Raw genomic sequence first — 17,737 nt, forward strand, 5'->3', positions numbered from 1 at the left:
TTGGTTGACTTTAACCAGCGTTTAGAAAATGATTCTTATACATGCTTTTTTATTTGACAGCGATATTGTTTTATTATATTATTATACTTAAAATTCGTTTATTATTTAATTAATTTCCGATATGCGAAAAGATAACATCTATTTATAAATTTATAGAAAATATTTATAAACTTGTAGGTTTTATAGGATCTCTTTGATCCTATATAAATTTAAAAAAATTTTTTAAATGATAAATTGGAATAAATTATAATATTTTAATGCTAGCAGTAACAGATTATATAGCTTGCAAGAAAGATACAATTAACGAATTATATAATACGTAACAAAGTATGTGATGCACATTACTTTTCAAAAAGTACTATATTCATAATTAATTATTAATGATTTATCGGAAATTAAATTATATTAAATTAATTTGATACGCCTTATGTCAAAAAAGAGATATATACAGAACCAGGATTGTTTTCACTTAGAAAGAGGAGAAATTGGGCACAGAACAAAATATATGTAAAAAATTGAAAAGAGAGGAAGGGGGGATAGAAGATAACGTACTTATCGTTTACAGGTTTCTTATTTCCGTTTCATCACCCACCATTACATAATACGCTTAATGATACATATATATAACATGAATTAGAGCGCGTAAAGCGCTTAATTAGTGATTCCGCGAGAGGATGTTAATTAATGCGATCTCGGTGTGTCAATTGCGCGCAAAAATCGCTTCTGGTATTTTTTTTCCCCATGCCTCGATAGCGCCAAGATTATCGACGCAAGCGAGTCACTGATATGCAGAAACTCGTCGTTCACAATCCGAGCGATTAATATACGTCAGCGTGCGCTGGTTCGTAGACGTAGATCAACGCACGCCTAACTACGCTGCGCGCACGATGTTAAGATAAAAAAATCTGCGTTGATAAACAATCAAAACATGACGCAACAATGATTCGTCTATTCGTGAGGACGCGAAACTATTCGTCGGGTTCGATCGCGACACATCTCGCGCGGAAAATCCCACCGGAACTCCTTTCTGCACAAATTATTCGTCAGATTATATGCTGATCTGTTAGTGATCTAATAATAAAACTGAAGGAGGATAAATATTAAAAATAAATATGGAAAGTTCTAGGAAAACGAGGATAAACGTTTTGTAGCTACGGCAGAGTCGGGCAGAGTGATAAGCAGCTAATGAACGTTAAAACATAAATAAGGAAATAAAACTTGTTCTAATCTAAAATAATAAAATCCCGGAAAATGGAGAGATATGGTCGAAATAATCGTTTACTGATCTAATTTGAAGTGAAGCACTGGACTGTTAGTTAAAGTTTTAATCAAGATTTATGATGAAGAGCACGTTATTGTCTCATCATAAATCTTGATTAAAACTTTATTAACAGTCCACAATCATATAATCCTTTAGGAACTTATTTTATCATTGCCATTCAATAATTCTCGGATATTTGCATACCTCGTTCAGATGTATTTTAAGCAATTAAAGCTACTTGTAACGATAACGAAAATCATTTCTCAAAATCTCTAAAAAATCTCGACAAGCGAGCAAGTATAACGGCAGAAGATTTTGAATTGATTACTGCCGATTGCGCAATATCGTGTAAACGATGACACTTTCCTGTGGGCCAACAGGGTGCTCTCAAAAATAAATACCGAGCGTCGTGATAGGCGCCACGTGACATATACGCCGAAGTCGTTACTTCGCGACGCGTGATGCATGGCTGCATTAAGTAAATATAAAAAATAAAATATTAACTTAAGTTAACGGAAGTTCATGAATGGCAATTAGATATACATGATGGTCTCGTATATCCGGAATTTTAATGTCTAATTTAAATTCGATTATTATCGGTTCGGACAATTCATACAGCGACTGACATCCCAAATGACCTGATGAACGAGCTGATGACCCACGATAGCTAATTGTTCGAGCGGGAAAATCCGCGCACCCATCGCGAATAAAAGGAAGGCCGCCTATCGTACGCACGCGGCGCGGCGTCGCGTCGCCGCGAGAATCAAGCGCCGGAAAACTTTTTCCGCCGCACGGAGCCGTGACGGGACCGACCCGCAGTGTGTCAGGACATGAGGGATGGCGAGAAAACGAAGAAAAGAGAGGAAAAAAAGACGCGCCGCTCGAGGGAACCGCGGGACTGAAGGGGAAAAAAAGACGGCCGAAATGCGTCGGAAACGGAGAGGGAAATGTGGGAAAAGGATGGAAAACAGAGAGGAGCGAGAGAAAGAGAGAGAGAGGCGTGCGCGGATAACGGACAGGAAAAGCGAGAGTGAGAAAGAGTGAGAAAGAGAGAAAGAGAGAGAAAACGGGGCCCGGAGGAGGACAAGGAGCCGGGGGACCGGAGGACCGGAGAAGTGGGAGGGAGCTACAGCTAACTCGTGAGCGAGCGCCGCGGCGGTGCGGCGGCGCGGCGGGAGGAGGAGCGCGGTGGACGCTCCGCGGTCGGTCCCTCCGCGAGAGGACCGCTCGCGAGAGGAGGCGAGAGCACGGAGCGGAATGAGCGGAGGGAAGCGCGACGTCGCGGGCGCAAGCGCAATGAGGCGCGCCACATTGAAAGCTTGCGACATGCCGCCGAGGCGCTCAGTCGCGCGCCAACTCTCGAGTGGGTTTGTTGCTGCCGCATCGAGTTCTCCCCTTTACTCCCGAGCTTCACGTAGCGGTCTCCTTCCGTGTGTACTCCGAGTGGGCCAAGATCGCACGGAGACGTAACCGACTGTGCGCGTGGGCGTGAGTAAGCCGCGTTGACGCGAAGCGGACGACGAAAGTTGAAATAACGTCCACTGGACGAAAAACGTGTGACCGTCGCGTCCTCGGGATCTCGGAATATATAATCCGGGGGGACCATTGAGTAAGTATTTGGAACAGTGTCAAAAACCGCAACGCGCGCCTTCGAGGAAACGAGATCCGTTTGTTATCCATGACGGTGACGGTGTGACGGCGATAGATACCGAAGAGTACTCTCTCCTCATCTCCTGCCGGCTCGTCTTGGACGACGTAGTTACGCGCTACGACGGCCGAAGGAGAGGGAGATAGTTAGTAATAGAAGCACACAGAGCGAGGCGAGAACGACAACGCGCAGATTGACGGTTTCTACGCACAAACGGACGCGGATTGGTACAGGTGGTCGCGGTGAAGTCGCGAAAGGATTCCCATCTGTGATGTGCGCGTGAGCGATGGCGTCACCAGTCATGTACGATTCGGCGGCCCATCAGGCACAGGCCCAGGGTACGGCTGATCTGAAGAAGTCCCAGGTGCTCAACAACAACACCAGCAATCAGAACAACAATAACGCCGCGACGAACAATAACAATTCCGCGCTGCAGATCAACCACAATCACAATCATCAGCAGCAGCAGAACAGCGCGGTGGTGAAGCAGGTCTCCGGCAGCAAGGCGAGCTTGCATCAGCAATACGCCGAGCACTGCGCCGTCGCCGGCGAGCTTACCGATCTCAATGCCCCCGAGATTTCGCTGGATCTCCAAAACCTGATCGATGACAACCAGTTCGGCGAGGGTTTGCTGGACATGCTCGGTACCAATAGCGCCATGAAGCACGTCAGGACGGGCGGCTATCCGCGCACGACACTCGCCTACATGCCGCAGCCGGTGCACAGCGGCGCGACCTACCATCAGAGCAGCAACAGTTGCAGCGACAGTAACAGCTCGAGTTCGGAGTCGCCCAGTATCAAGGAGGAACCGTTGGATCCGACGGATTACAGACGCCACTGCCCTCAGTATCCGCCCGCCGGTTACAGCCCGGTGACGAACAACCCGTTCGCTAACGGTGGCCAGACCTTCACCACCTTGACGCCGTCCACGATATCGGCCGGTCATCCAGGCGCGCCGGTCCATCAGCCACCGCCACGGGGTAACCCCATGAAGGGGCCGGTAATGGCCCATCAGCATCACAACGCCGCGAACGTCGCCAGGAAGCAGACCAAGGCCATCGACAAGGCGAGCGACGAGTACAGACGACGGCGGGAGAGGAATAACATCGCCGTGAGGAAGAGCCGCGAGAAGGCGAAGGTGCGATCGCGCGAGACCGAGGAGAAGGTCAAGCTGCTGGTGAAAGACAACGATCAACTGAAGAAAAAGATCGAGCTCCTCAACGAGGAGCTCAACGTGCTCAGGTCGCTCTTCAACACCGGCATCAACGTCGGCGTCGTACCTGAGCAACTGCACCGCGAGATCTCCAGGCATCTCGACCAGTTCCAGCAGCACGCGTGTGGACCCATGTAGCAGCAGCAGCAGCAGCAGCAGCAGCAGTGCAGTACAGACATTGCCGCGCAATTCGAGATGACACCGTCTTCCGACGACATTGTCGTTGACTCGCGTCCCTGGGCTATCAAGCCGCTCCGATTGTGAGACGAAGTTAGTCGCGTCTTCCGCTTCCTCCCGCGTCTCCCCGCAACATCGCGTATGTACATCTCCGAGGAGAAGCCGTCTTTCGTTCTCCCCGTCTCCCTCTCGCTTGCTCATTCTCATCTTTTTCTATCTCTCATTTTCCTCCTCCTTTCGGCTTCTACGTCGTCCTTTATATTTCACTCGGCTCGCCGCTCGGAGCGGCGCGCAAGGCAAACGCACGTGCATGCGTGCGTGCGTCGTCGTCGTTGCGTCGAGAGCGCCGTGAAGGCGCGAGCGTGGGAGGAAGAAGGAGGGAGTCGACGAATCGCGTAGGAGGGCGAGCGAGAAGAGCAAGCTACTCTACGCGAGCTTACGACGACCGAGAAACGTCGGCGTGGTTCACGTAAGAACTTCACATTTCGTTGAAAGAGAAGTGCAACTGCCCGCGGTACACGAGCAGCCCTTTGCTCCGGAGAGTGCCGTTTGGACGCTGAAAAAAAACGCGAAAGGGACGCGAACGTCGATAAATAAAAACAATAAATGACGTGAGGAATCAATCGCGTGATCCGCAAGCAAGCCATCGTGTCGCGATCTCCCGAGATAATGTCGAGAATCCGACGAAGGATGCGAAAAAGACAGTCCAATTTTTCTCTTTCATCTTTTTTTCGTCATTTGCGTTATTTCTTCTTGGTACCTTACTTCCTTACTTACTTAATAATGTCTTCTTCCCTCTTAGCACTCATGGACTAAATAAGTAAGACTGGGTGATCCATCGATTTCGAGGCCGTCGAGTCCCCGTCGGTGAGCACGAAAGATCGCGACGCGTAGGCAAGCCCCGAACATTACGAACAAATCGTATCTCGATGCGATTCACGCGAGAGAATCCTCACTTTAGTTGTATATTATGTTTCGTACTACACGTAAACGATACACGGACACACGTACACCTAACGCATCTCCAACGCGAAAGACACGTATACACGGCGCTGTATTTAGGATTCGGTTCTTAGATAATGTTAAATTAATGAACTTAGGTTATCACTCTCCAATTACCAAGTACCTAAAAAAAAGAGTCATATCGAAACACGGTGATCTATATCAACGTGGCTCGCATCAACAATCGTGCATCAATGAGACATCCATCTTCTCTCGATACGTATTCGCTGCCCGTACTCGTTGTATTCGACGAAGCATGGCCAAGCCAACACAGCCGAGCACTTTATCCACGCTCTTGTATTATAGTTCTAATTAATTTTATTATTATTATATTTGAGATGTATGTACATAAAAAGCTAATATATTTTGTTAGAAGAGAATCAGAGAGAGAAAGAGAGGGAGAGAAAGAGGGAGAGAGAAAGAGAGCATGAGAGAGAGAGAGAGAGAGAGAGAGAGAGAGAAACCGCCGGAAAGACTGGGGAATCGAGCGGATTGTATACATGCGTGCGTGTGTAAGCCCGTATAACGTGCGTACACGTGTATATGTGACATCGCGTGCGCGAATGCGTCAGGAGAGACGAATTGTTGTAATTGCATATTTTATTTTATTAGCGACGAGAGTGAAACCGAGATATTCGAGCGGAAGAGTCGGAGGAATCATACGTGAATGGTCGATACAAGCGCTCAGTCGCATTAAGCAGGTTTCATCTTCGCGATGTCAGCTCGTAACGCAAAAATCCGATGCCAGCGACAACATGTCAGCAGCCGGTGTGCACCGTGCGGTCGCGCATATCGTTAACGTGCATGCGCGCACGTTACTTGCGAGCGATTTAATTATTTGCGAGGGAAAACGTACGACCGCATGCAACTAGTGTGAATGCGAGAGAGACGTTACGCACATGTGCCTTGGGTGTATGACTGACGTATGACGTTAGGGTATAAAATTACCTGTCACGGTTGTCTTCTTGTCTATGCACAAATATATTTTGATATGAAACGTATATACGTAACGCGCCTGCCTCTGTTTCTTCCCTTATCTCTACGCGTCGCCTCGCCTCCCCGCACTTCCCCCCCCCCGTGTCTTCCTCCCGCTCGTGAATTTAATTCCTTATATGACGTACTTAAGACTTTGATGCATAAAGCTGCTTTTCCACGACTGATAACGTTCTCGCGATGTAATCCCGGAATTTAAAGAACTATATGCAGAACTTTTCCGTTACTGTCGACTTATCGTGCTCTACGCTATATGTTACAAAGTACAAATACATTACATTTATTTATCGTGCGATACACAAATGTAAACATCAATTTCATTCTCCATCGTAGATCATTAAGTGTCACGTTTCGTCTTTGAAGGATTCCTTAAACACATACACGCTATCATTACTTTATACTTCCATATACCTTCAAATTTTTTGCCAGTCCGTTTTTACACATTGTAAGATTCAAGAATGAAGAAGATATTTACTTAAAATAACGCTGCGCTTAGGGAAAAAATTTTGTCATAAATTAATGTCAAAAATGGGGAAAATCGCATTATAAAATCAACTTGTTCAGGTATAAAAAAAAGTATAAGATTTAAACTTCAAAAGTATCACGAGATAAGGAAACGAACTCGCGCTCGTTATCACTGATAACGTTCTGACCTGAGATTAACGGCGTCATGTATGCGGTCAAGGCAAAGAGCGAGTCCCGTCGAAGGGATATTTCCACGAGTCCGTATAACCAGTCATTGATCTGCCGGAAAAATCCATCGGCATTCGCACCTAACGTACACACAGAGTGGACGTATGGCAAGCGATCGGAGCAATGGCGCGCGAATCCATCGCGGCGAGTGAGTCACGAGATAAGTTTGTTGTTAGTCAGATTAAATAGATTAGCACCATTGTGACGAGCGTGACGCGCGTTGTAGCGAGCCCCGCGGAACAGGATACAGCGTTCCACGCGTGTATGTATACGCGCGGGCGCACGTGCCCGCATCTCGAATCGTACGCACGCAAACGATGCGCACGAGACGCATAAGGAAACGCATCGCCCGCGTGGCATAATTGACGAAACGAGTTTTTCACGTCGCGATGCAAAATCGGTGATGTCTAATATTTATAATACTTCGTCTGTATTAATTGAGAAGTAATTTAATTTAATGATTAAACTAATACGGAAATTGAATGAAGAACCTCTAAATTTGTTGGAATAAAATGCTGCTTTTTAAATGACGCTTCAAGTACTGATTGTATAGACATAGGACAAACGTTCGGGGCATCGTATCAGTTTTATATTTATATAATATATGCATTTTCCACTTCATCGTATTAAAGATAAAAATGAGACAGTAATGAATGAAAAAGTAAAACTTCATAAAAGTAAATCAATAAAAACTTACAATAAGATATATTGATATATTAAATATATATGCATATACACCATCAAGCAACTCGATACTCGCTTTTCAGTTTTGCTATCGAGAATTATTTCTAGGGAATAAATCTCTCGGGATTTGTTGTGCCTTAATCGTGCACGGCCTCGCGTGAACTCGCGGCTTGGTTTGATGATCGTGGACAATTTATCGCATTTCTACGTGATACAATGCAGAGAATTGTGTTGTATGTATGCACGCGACAACATTGCCCGGGGCAGACTGCACGAGTACGCGAAGAATAAAAATGAAATGTCAAGACGGAATACTTCCGAAGAATTGGAATTGACATTGATGCAAAAGAACGTATATTGCCAAGAAGACGTAGCACAGGATTTTAAAACGACTTAAACGTCGAAAACAGCAGATGGCAACGCAAAGAGAAGTATATTTTTCATAAGACACACATTACCTGACAGTCAACATAAATTTAATTAAAATTATTTTTTATAAAGATATTTCAATTACGAATAAAATGGCAGTTCTTTTTTGCTGAGGTCAGTCAGCTCGTATCATATCTCTGTTAATTTTCAAAATCTAGACAGCTATCATCCTGAGATCGAGAAGCATTTTGCCAACTTGATCTTATCAAGTGTGTAATACCATTTAAATGATTCATTACTACGTTAAATCGCCGATAAACAAAGTATATCAGTATAACAGCGTAATATTTTCACAGATTTGAGATATTTAAGAAGAAATATCAACTTATATTTGGAAGAACTTTGATATCAATACATAAACTAATATTAATTAATTTTCTAGAATTTTAGGACAATTTTTAAATTTATGAGAATGCGCTGGCAGGTGAATGGCAGGTAATCGTGTAACGCGACTGTAAGTGAACACTGCTCCGTAATAACATTCTTTATGGATTAGGCACGCATTTAGTGGAATTAATTTTATCTTTATCCGGCAAGAATACTAAATGTATATCTGTACCTAGACAATTCCGAGCAATCTAATCCCCTCTATAAACTTGTGCTGAACCAGTCGTAAGTTACTTTTTTAATATCGCAAACATGCATATTTCCGTCAAAGACACATGTTTGATTAATAAGATAGATAAGTCTTTCAATATCTTGTAATAATTTTTTCACAATCATTGAAATAACCTGCGTAACATTAATTTTGTAAGTGTCTATCATTTTAAAGAGAAATATTTGCGAAATGTAAACATTTAGGGTTTAAAGACACGAGAAGGTCGAGAAGTATTCAAATTTAAATTATAATTTGAAAATTACAGAAAAAACGAAAGGTAGTCACCGACATAGATTATGGCATTCTTCAATCTAATCCGATTTCTTTGCCATGTATTGGCGCCATAGCTTCCGTAAGAAAGTCTTTTAATAGACTTTCTAGAAAATAGATGCATCTATTCTCAAATAGAAATTCGATAACTTTTTAGATAAAGTTTTTTTCCTCTTAAAAATTCTGTCAAGGGTCTAAAGTCCAAAGGGATAAAAGTCTAAAAATGCTGAATAGGGAACAACAATCCACTTCAATTTATTTATATTGACATCCATGGAATCTGATAAATACACATATCATCTGATACAGTTGATTTTAGAACATTTGTTTACCAATACTGATATTTATAAAATAATATCCCGCACAATAATGCGCCGACCATCACGATTTAGGGCATATGTGAATAAGCGTATCAACTTGGTGTCAGCATTCTTTCTCGTTATCAATATTCTCCGCTGGGAATATGATTTGTTCTCGACATTCTTGCTCTTCTTCAAAGACCTTTATACTCCGTTTATACATTGTATGCATGCTTATGTCCGACAATGTTTCTTTGCCATACTATATTTTTAGGATTTTGTAAATTTTCGAAGGTTCTAGTCCTCCACTGGTAAAAATTTTATAATAATTCTACATTATTTTACGTTTGGATGAACTTCTGCTTCACTCGTGTTTGTTACTTCTCCGAATATTACATGCTAACGGCTCCGATTGGTTCAAAATCAATATACATTCCAGAGCACAACGTGATAGATAGACAGCTTCTGTGGCGTATGCCTCATGATTTAGGCGTGTGATTTAAATTATAATTTAAATTCGAAAACTCCTCGTATTGCAGATACATATCATCTTATGCTATTGTGTACTTATAAATATAGATTATCTCGCAGTCTCGAAACGGTATCAAATGGATTAAACACGCTTTACCTACAACATTTTCCGATGTCCAACGATTTCTATAGTAGCGCCTGTTTTGTTTGCCGCGTTAAATTTCTGACATAATGCGCCAAGTTTTGACGCCGAGGTGTCTGCGTGCACGTGTCGCCGACGATTCCAGTTTTAGATGCAAGCTATGCCAGCATTCTTGCACGGTATGTCTATACTTTTCGAGCATGCCTATACAAATTGAGCAACAACTTCTGATATCACCGAGACAGTCGATTATGCGAGCATTTCGACATTGCTAACCAATGAATTACAACTTTGTGTCCGATAAAATTTATTAACCAGGAAATGTCAAAATTTAAAAAAGACAAATTACCTGAGAGAAAGAGAAAAAGATTCGTTTTGTGTTTCATATTTTAACGCATCGAAGTCCATTTAATTTAAATTTTATTTATCGAATAGTACAATATTATGTATACGATTGTTTGTTTGCTAATCTTTCTTTCATCTTAAACAAAATATAAGACAAGAACAAAACTAACTCCCTTGCGCGTGTGATATAATATCTGCCACTAGTACTTATTATCAGCGCTTTATCAGTATTATCGACTTCGCTTAATTCCTCATGCTGACGCAGCAAGATGAGCTTCCGTCTATATTTTCCAAGGCGATCATTATAATGCCACCTTTTCATGTTACAATTTTGTCTAATTTATCACAGTTGTTAGCACAAATCGTATTTATTTTTTTACCTACACCTTACTTTGTTACAGATAGCGTTTATATATATATATATATATCTATTTAATATATATTATAGCAAACGTAATTATTGTAATAATTAATTGGAATAAATCTATTAATTCTAATCACATTCTTTGACATATCTCTGCACCACACAAACTTACATATATAGTAAAGCAGTAATGTAATATGAAAGATTCTATTCGTGCCGGATGTTCTTAGCTGCACTCCTATTATCATCCTGGCTTTTTGTTCTACCTTCGGTGGCGTAGCGCCAGTTCGAATTATGAGAGAGGCAGCATCAGTTGCTAATTTACACTAACATTATCATTCGCTTCTGTCCGTAGAAATTAAGTACCGGTGTCATCTCAGTTTATCTTTCACAGATGTCGCATTTTGAGGGAAATAGCGAACAGATTTCCGTTACGATTGGAAATAAAGATACAAAGAAAATAGCATTCGTGATAAAATACTTAGTAAACTCACGGCTAAATTAAGATAGACGTTGAAACTCGCGATAGTTTTTTTTTTAACCGTTCTTATAAAGATACCGGATACTATTAAGATATTTACAAATTAACAATTTGTAAAGCCGTATAAAATGTATTTAAAATTAAGCTTAGGATCGGTCACTTTAAAGTTTAAAGTCATTGTAATAATAAAAAAAAAAAGAAAAAAGTGAAAAAAAGAAAAAGCCAAACGAATATTTCGTCCATTCGTTACTTATCATCGTCGAAGGTGAGCACGAAAAAAGTGGCCCGTTAAAGGCGCGCCGCCAGCAACTCGATACTCCGTTTTCCCGGCCATGTTTATAGAGTTACCTGCGTTCCTATCCTCCTATTCGCTCGACCGCCTGGTCTCTATTCTGGCTGCGACGTTATATGGGTTAGGGCCAACTCTGCCAAGACCGCCCCGCACCCACGCGCGCCCGCGCCCGATTCTCTCTTTTTGCACGCACACAAACGCGCGAGCGAACATGCGTTCCGCGAGCGACGCGGCGCGGCGTCGCGAAGCTGTTGTATGCAACGCGAACACGAACTCGCACTTGATCCGCTAAAATCGTTCGCGCATCCCCCGAAACTTAGCGAAACTTTGACGCTAATACAGCTGGTGACATTGAGCCGGTGTTTTCGCATCTCGAGCCAGACTCGCGAGATAATCGTGTGTGTGTGCAGCGGAAACGGTCACCGAATTAATCGCCTCGCATCATCGTAATTGCTGGTATTTATGACAGCATGTATATGATCTATTAACTTCAGCTATTAATATTCACGGATAATCAAACATCGTTTATTATCAACTATTAAGACATCACGTATATACAGGACAATCTAAAATAAACCTACGTGATACTACCATGGTGTAAATATATAAGATGAAGTATTCCCATGGATATGCACAGTGGATGGCCGCATGGCAAAAATTTGATTGGTTTTTGATTATAGCTCCTTCAACCGGTTTCAGCCGCCATTATGCGCAATACTTCACCTTATGTATTTATACCATGCATGATACCTAAAAGATTATAAAACCAAAGAAAAGAAAACAAGAATAGAAAAAAAAAGAGAAAAGAAGTCAGCATTTAACCAAATTTTCGAAAAAATGGTGCTCTTGTAATAGATAGAACCTATATATACAAAAGATCGAGATATATTAACTATTCTATATATTAAAAATGTCAAATTTTTGTAAAAACGACAAGCAAGGAATTAAAAATTAGTTGAATCACGGAAAGTGAAATTTCGTGGACTGCAGTTTCATAGAAATGTATATACAATTGTAACTCGAAGCATAGTAAATGTTTAAATTTATAGATCTTTCTGGCGCCTCTAGTCTGTTGTTTTCAAACACATACCTACTGTCCAGCAGCGTTTTAAAATAAAATATTAGTGTAAGTAAAATTAAGATTTCAAAATAATGTCTTATTTGATTGTCGTATTCGAATAAAATAATGTGTATGACACATTGTTAATAACTGCTTAAATATGTGAATTATACAAGTACTATAATAGAGAAAAATATAGGAAAGAATTTAATTGTAATGGGATGTTAACATTATGTTATAATAAAACGTTGAGAATTAAGAATGTCATTTATCTTATTTTTTCCGACTGATTTTAATTAAAAGTATTTATTAAGAATTAATTAACGCTCGCGCACAAAAAATTCTTTTCATCCTTTTCGATTGCTGTATAATTTCACGAGTTAGATGGAAAAGCATCTAACCCGGAGTTAAAAAGGGTCCGCCGTCGATCGGCGCGACTCAGCGCCGGCGAACACGATGTGGGTGTGACCTGGTTTGCGAGAGTTTCACTTTCCTGTAACATCGTTGCACGGAGGAGGTAAGGAGGATTCGACCCCAGAGTTACGTCATGCATTGTTATGCCGGCCGTAACGGCTCGTAGTCGTACGTGCGGAACTCCGCGGGAATGAAAATCAGCGAGAGAGACGAGAAAGACCGCCTCGTATCCTGCGCGAATCGATCGTCATCGATCGATAGACTCCGGCAATCTTTTATAACGTTATATTGTCACGTAAAACGTACATTCCGATCGGTATTGTCCGGGCAACAACCATAGCTTCAAACATGTGTTAAAAATCTCCTCTTAAGAGTTGAACGTCAAGATATAAAAATAGATTTTAAATTAAAGTATTTTCGGTAATTCTTTAATGTATTATTGTAATCTTAATTTTAATTAAAAATTAAGGATTGTATTGTATATAATTACAAAAAAAAATTACGTAATTATCGTCAATTGCAAAATAAAAATTGAGATACAAGAAATTATATATATATGTATATATCTAGTTGAATTTATATAAAATCTTATATTTATTACAACTTACTTATTCAGGAATCCGATACGAAACTATACTTTGTCGAATTCTCATCTTCAAGTCAAATTTTCTATATATGGATGCATTTCGACGATAACTCAACTGTTATTTTAATTCGGCAGGCATGATAAGACTCGTGTCGAACTTGGGATGCGTAATGCGTGTGCTTGTATAATGTACCGGCGCGTGGGTACGCGTATATCCTCGCCACGATCTTCGAGTGTCGGACTGGCAAGTATATAAAAGAGCGTTCTAGCGTGCGACCTATATTCCACGCCTGCATCGCTATATTAGACGCGTACGACGCATCAGGGACGCGCCTGAAAGCGTCTCTCTCTCTCTTTCTCTTTCACTCTCTTTTTCACCTGCTGCGAATCAGGTGAAATCAAACCTAAATTTGAGGGGCAATAAAAATTCCTCCTTTGTCCGCTTTCATGTTACGTTTTAGTTCCTGTTAGATTATACACGATTTATTTACGAACATTTATAAATAATCCAGCACACGGAAATGATATTTATAATTCGAAAACTTGATTTCGTTTTAATTTATTGGTTGTTTCTCTCTATAATAAACACGTGTAATACTTTCTAAAATATAAGTATTATAAAGAAAAACAAAGGAAGGGCACGTGTATTAGGAAAATAAACATTAATAAAATAAATAAAATTCATAAAAAATAAAACAAAAGCGAATTTAAAACTCTTCAATTTATGTAGATCAATGCGAATTTAAAAATTTATTATTCTGACATTTGGCGATGTTTAATATGTCTGCTCCATGGATATTGTTGTGAATAATTTCAGGCTATTTTTCATCGATTTCAAAAATAAAATACCAAATTAAGAAGAATTTTTAATAATTCAAGATAAAAGTGTACGATATAGGTACGTTCGCGTATTCGACGCGGCATAACATCCGGACGACGAGAACGATGGTCCGTCATAAGCGCATATATTTATAGTGAATTATGCATACGCGTGAATAATGACGCATTCACTTCCCACGAGAAGAGAAGTGAAGACCTGAGGACCGGGTCGGTCGATCGGCGCGTATGAAATTCGAACGTGCAGCCGAACTCGTCCCACGAACGGACACGCGCGCGTGACAGCACGCGTGCACGCACGATGTGCATTTACGCGAGGAAGTCGGAGGATTTATTTTCGTCGCGGCCGCTTCCAAACGCGCATCACCCACTCGTTCTCGATGGACCGCCGCAGCCACTCTAAAGGCCACACACCAGTTTCTTTATACGGTCGTTTACTCTTCGGGACAACGGTAAAATGGTACGGGCGCTGCCTAAAAGTCAATGAAGGCCACTTCCGCGTTCGTAATCTTACGCCCGTAATGCGTCACAATCCAGTCTTGTGATACGCATACATACTCGCGGCAATCTAGGAGATAATGCTCGACGTAATAAAGAAGCTAATTTTTTATATTATAAAATTGTGTTTTCGGTAGCTTCTTTCGAAACAGGAGTGCGTATATATGTGCGCTAAAAATATTTAAAAAAATATATAAAAAGGCTATATTTTTGTAACAAAATATGCTCATATATACTTTCGCATAAATATTTATATAAACTTTCCAGTAATCTAAAATACAATTTTAAATTTAATATTTTATTAAAATTCTTGTAGAATATTCACGCATATCTGTTTCATTTATATTGTAAAATTTGTTTCAACAAATATTTTTTAAGACTATATTTAGTTTGAGCGGATCTGCGTGTATCAAATAGGTACGCCGAGAGATGAGAAAATCCAGTGTCCTTAATTAAACATAATTAAGCAGACTACAATTACAGCTAGCTGCTGCGCAATCTGGATAATCAGTACGAGAACATTCCGAAGATACGCAAATCGCGCTGTAACAGTATAAAAAGGTTAACGAGAGTGTTCTCATGAGTGGATTATGCCACGCAGCGCCTAGTTAACGCCGCATAAATCTAGCGTGACTTGTGCAGCTCTCTGTGAATTGATGAGGGTACGATCATTCGGCGTGTCATCACCGTAAAACTTCGATCCGCACGCGTGGGAACGCGTCAGCATAAAACAGGAAATGGAAAGGACTCATTGAAAAAATGCGACAAATTCATAATTTGTTATGCGCCTTTCAATTACATGTGTTTTCACGACCAGACTAATAATAACTTGTCATTAATCTGACTAATAGAAAATGTTACATTTATTTTCGTGAAAAAAAATTTGGAAATTTTTATCTCAATCACCACTTTTTTACTTCTCAATGCGAAGTTTATAAACCTCTCATTCTTGCACCAAATATTTTATGAAAGAAAAGGTCCGTCAAAGGAATATCTCAAAAGCTATCCTTAAAGATATACATAGGATCTGTTTTCTATTGCTGCACTCTAATTCAGAATTTTCCTTCCAATGTGGAGTAAAAAAGATAAACTCTGAGCTAGTTCAGCAATAGAAAACAGACCCATGATGATCGTCGGATAAGGATATACCTGATGCATAATTTTAAAAAGCGATATGCATATCGAGTGATCGGTTCGATCGGCAGGGCGATCCGCGCGGGCACGACAGCGCGATATTAATAACCAAGCCAAGAAAGAAACGCGACGATTCCGTACACCATATGGCCAACCTAAATTCTAAGAGCCGGGCGTAACTAACATAACCGAGATAACCTACATAAAGCGGAGATATTAGTCGTGATTGGACTAATGATGACACTCATTCTTAGTTTAGCCAGAATTGTTAACAAAATGTGTTTAAAAAAATTTTTTTTTTTTTTTTTTTTTTTTCGAGAGAGAGAGAGGGAACCTGGAAAATTTTTATCTATCTATCGGGAATATCCAACTGGAGAATCGAGATAACGACATTTTCTACGTCATATAGTAACCTAAAATGATAATCCAACGGGACAAGTGTTTCTTTTTTTTTTAAGATTAGTATTTCTTGAAATAAATTATTTCGTTTTTTAAAAGAGCGACAGTAAATAATTCGCTTTCTAAGAAACATTCGTGCGTAAAGTTGCATTACAACAATTGCCCGAACAGACCTTAAATACCATTCCGCAAAACATTAAATCATTGCTCTGACAGCACAGTAACAATAATGGAATAACAAAGAAATATTCCGTTGATATTGAGGAGCGCAGTAAAACTTTAAATGAAATAAATGGAGAAAGGTATATCTTTTAGCTGTATTAACAAATCTTGTAATAATTTGTTGATAACGTCGCTGTACTAAGCCAAACATTGCCGATTTTTAATTATTAAATTTTTAGATTATGAAACTTAGAAATACTTATATGAAAAATCTGCTATACGAGATGCAACCATAATCTTAACAGCACATTATTCTCGTTGGCCATTCTTATTATTTAAAAATAGATGCCGTGAAGTGCCTGTTTCATGCATATAACATTTTTAAAATAACAACATTTTATTTTATTTTTCACAGGTATTTAGAAAATGATTTACAAGAAAATATCACATGCTTATATCACTGTAAAAGACCCATATTTTTGTTGGATCTGGAAAGAAAAATGATAAATGTATTTCTTTTGTATTCATGACAGGAATAATTTTTATATTTAATTATAAGATTACATGATTTGATTTGACTTGCAATTGATGACGACTTACTCTTTCATTAACTAGCAAGACGAGCCGAGCGTTCAATTAAATTTTGAAAATAAAAGAAAAGAACAAAACAAACAGAAAAGTTATATCTTCAAGGAATAAAATTTCTCTTATGATTTGTTGTATTCTAAAGCGAAGAAGAATTAAATTTAAATATACGATTAAAAATCAGAAATAATAGAATTTTACTTTTCTTAGACGTGTATGCAATTATAAGACGTCATCTTTTTTAAATCTGGCGTTGTATTTATTTTCTATTTTGGAACGTTTGTGAACATTTATTTTAACAAAATTTCCACTTTTGTCCAGCTAGGTTTTGTAATTTTGGCCCACTGTTCAATGCGCTGGCTGCGCGAATAAGACGAATCGCTTTTACGATCGAAGAGCATGCATTTCTTTTAAACCGATCGAAAAATCCTAAAATACGCCGTGCACTATTCCTCGATACGACTGTCGACGGTGCGCAGTCGGCGTCCTCTCGCAGTCGGACGATCGCGGTCTCTCGACTCCTCTCATTAAATCACAAATGAATGACATTAGCGGTGCTATAACATCGTACTACTATTACTGTGACGGGTATTACGTGTCACGAGGCGCGCGAGCGTTCTCTCTCGTCTTTTCTCTGCCTCTCTCTCTTTCTCTCTCTCTCTCTCTCGCTTCCTCTCTAGCCGCGCCACTCTCTCTTTCC

The 17,737-nt window shown here is 40.2% G+C and overlaps 1 protein-coding gene across 1 annotated transcript; it reads left to right on the forward strand.

Annotated features, from left to right (window-relative positions):
* The first annotated feature begins 2,354 nt into the window (after positions 1-2,354).
* Positions 2,355-6,302, forward strand: LOC139808798 (CCAAT/enhancer-binding protein). Its single transcript, XM_071771209.1, has one exon. The coding sequence runs from the start codon at positions 3,196-3,198 to the stop codon at positions 4,258-4,260; it is 1,065 nt and encodes a 354-aa protein (XP_071627310.1). The 5' UTR covers positions 2,355-3,195; the 3' UTR covers positions 4,261-6,302.
* The last annotated feature ends 11,435 nt before the right edge of the window (positions 6,303-17,737 follow it).

The sequence above is a fragment of the Temnothorax longispinosus genome, chromosome 1, assembly GCF_030848805.1.
Source record: "Temnothorax longispinosus isolate EJ_2023e chromosome 1, Tlon_JGU_v1, whole genome shotgun sequence".
NCBI lineage: Eukaryota > Metazoa > Arthropoda > Insecta > Hymenoptera > Formicidae > Temnothorax > Temnothorax longispinosus.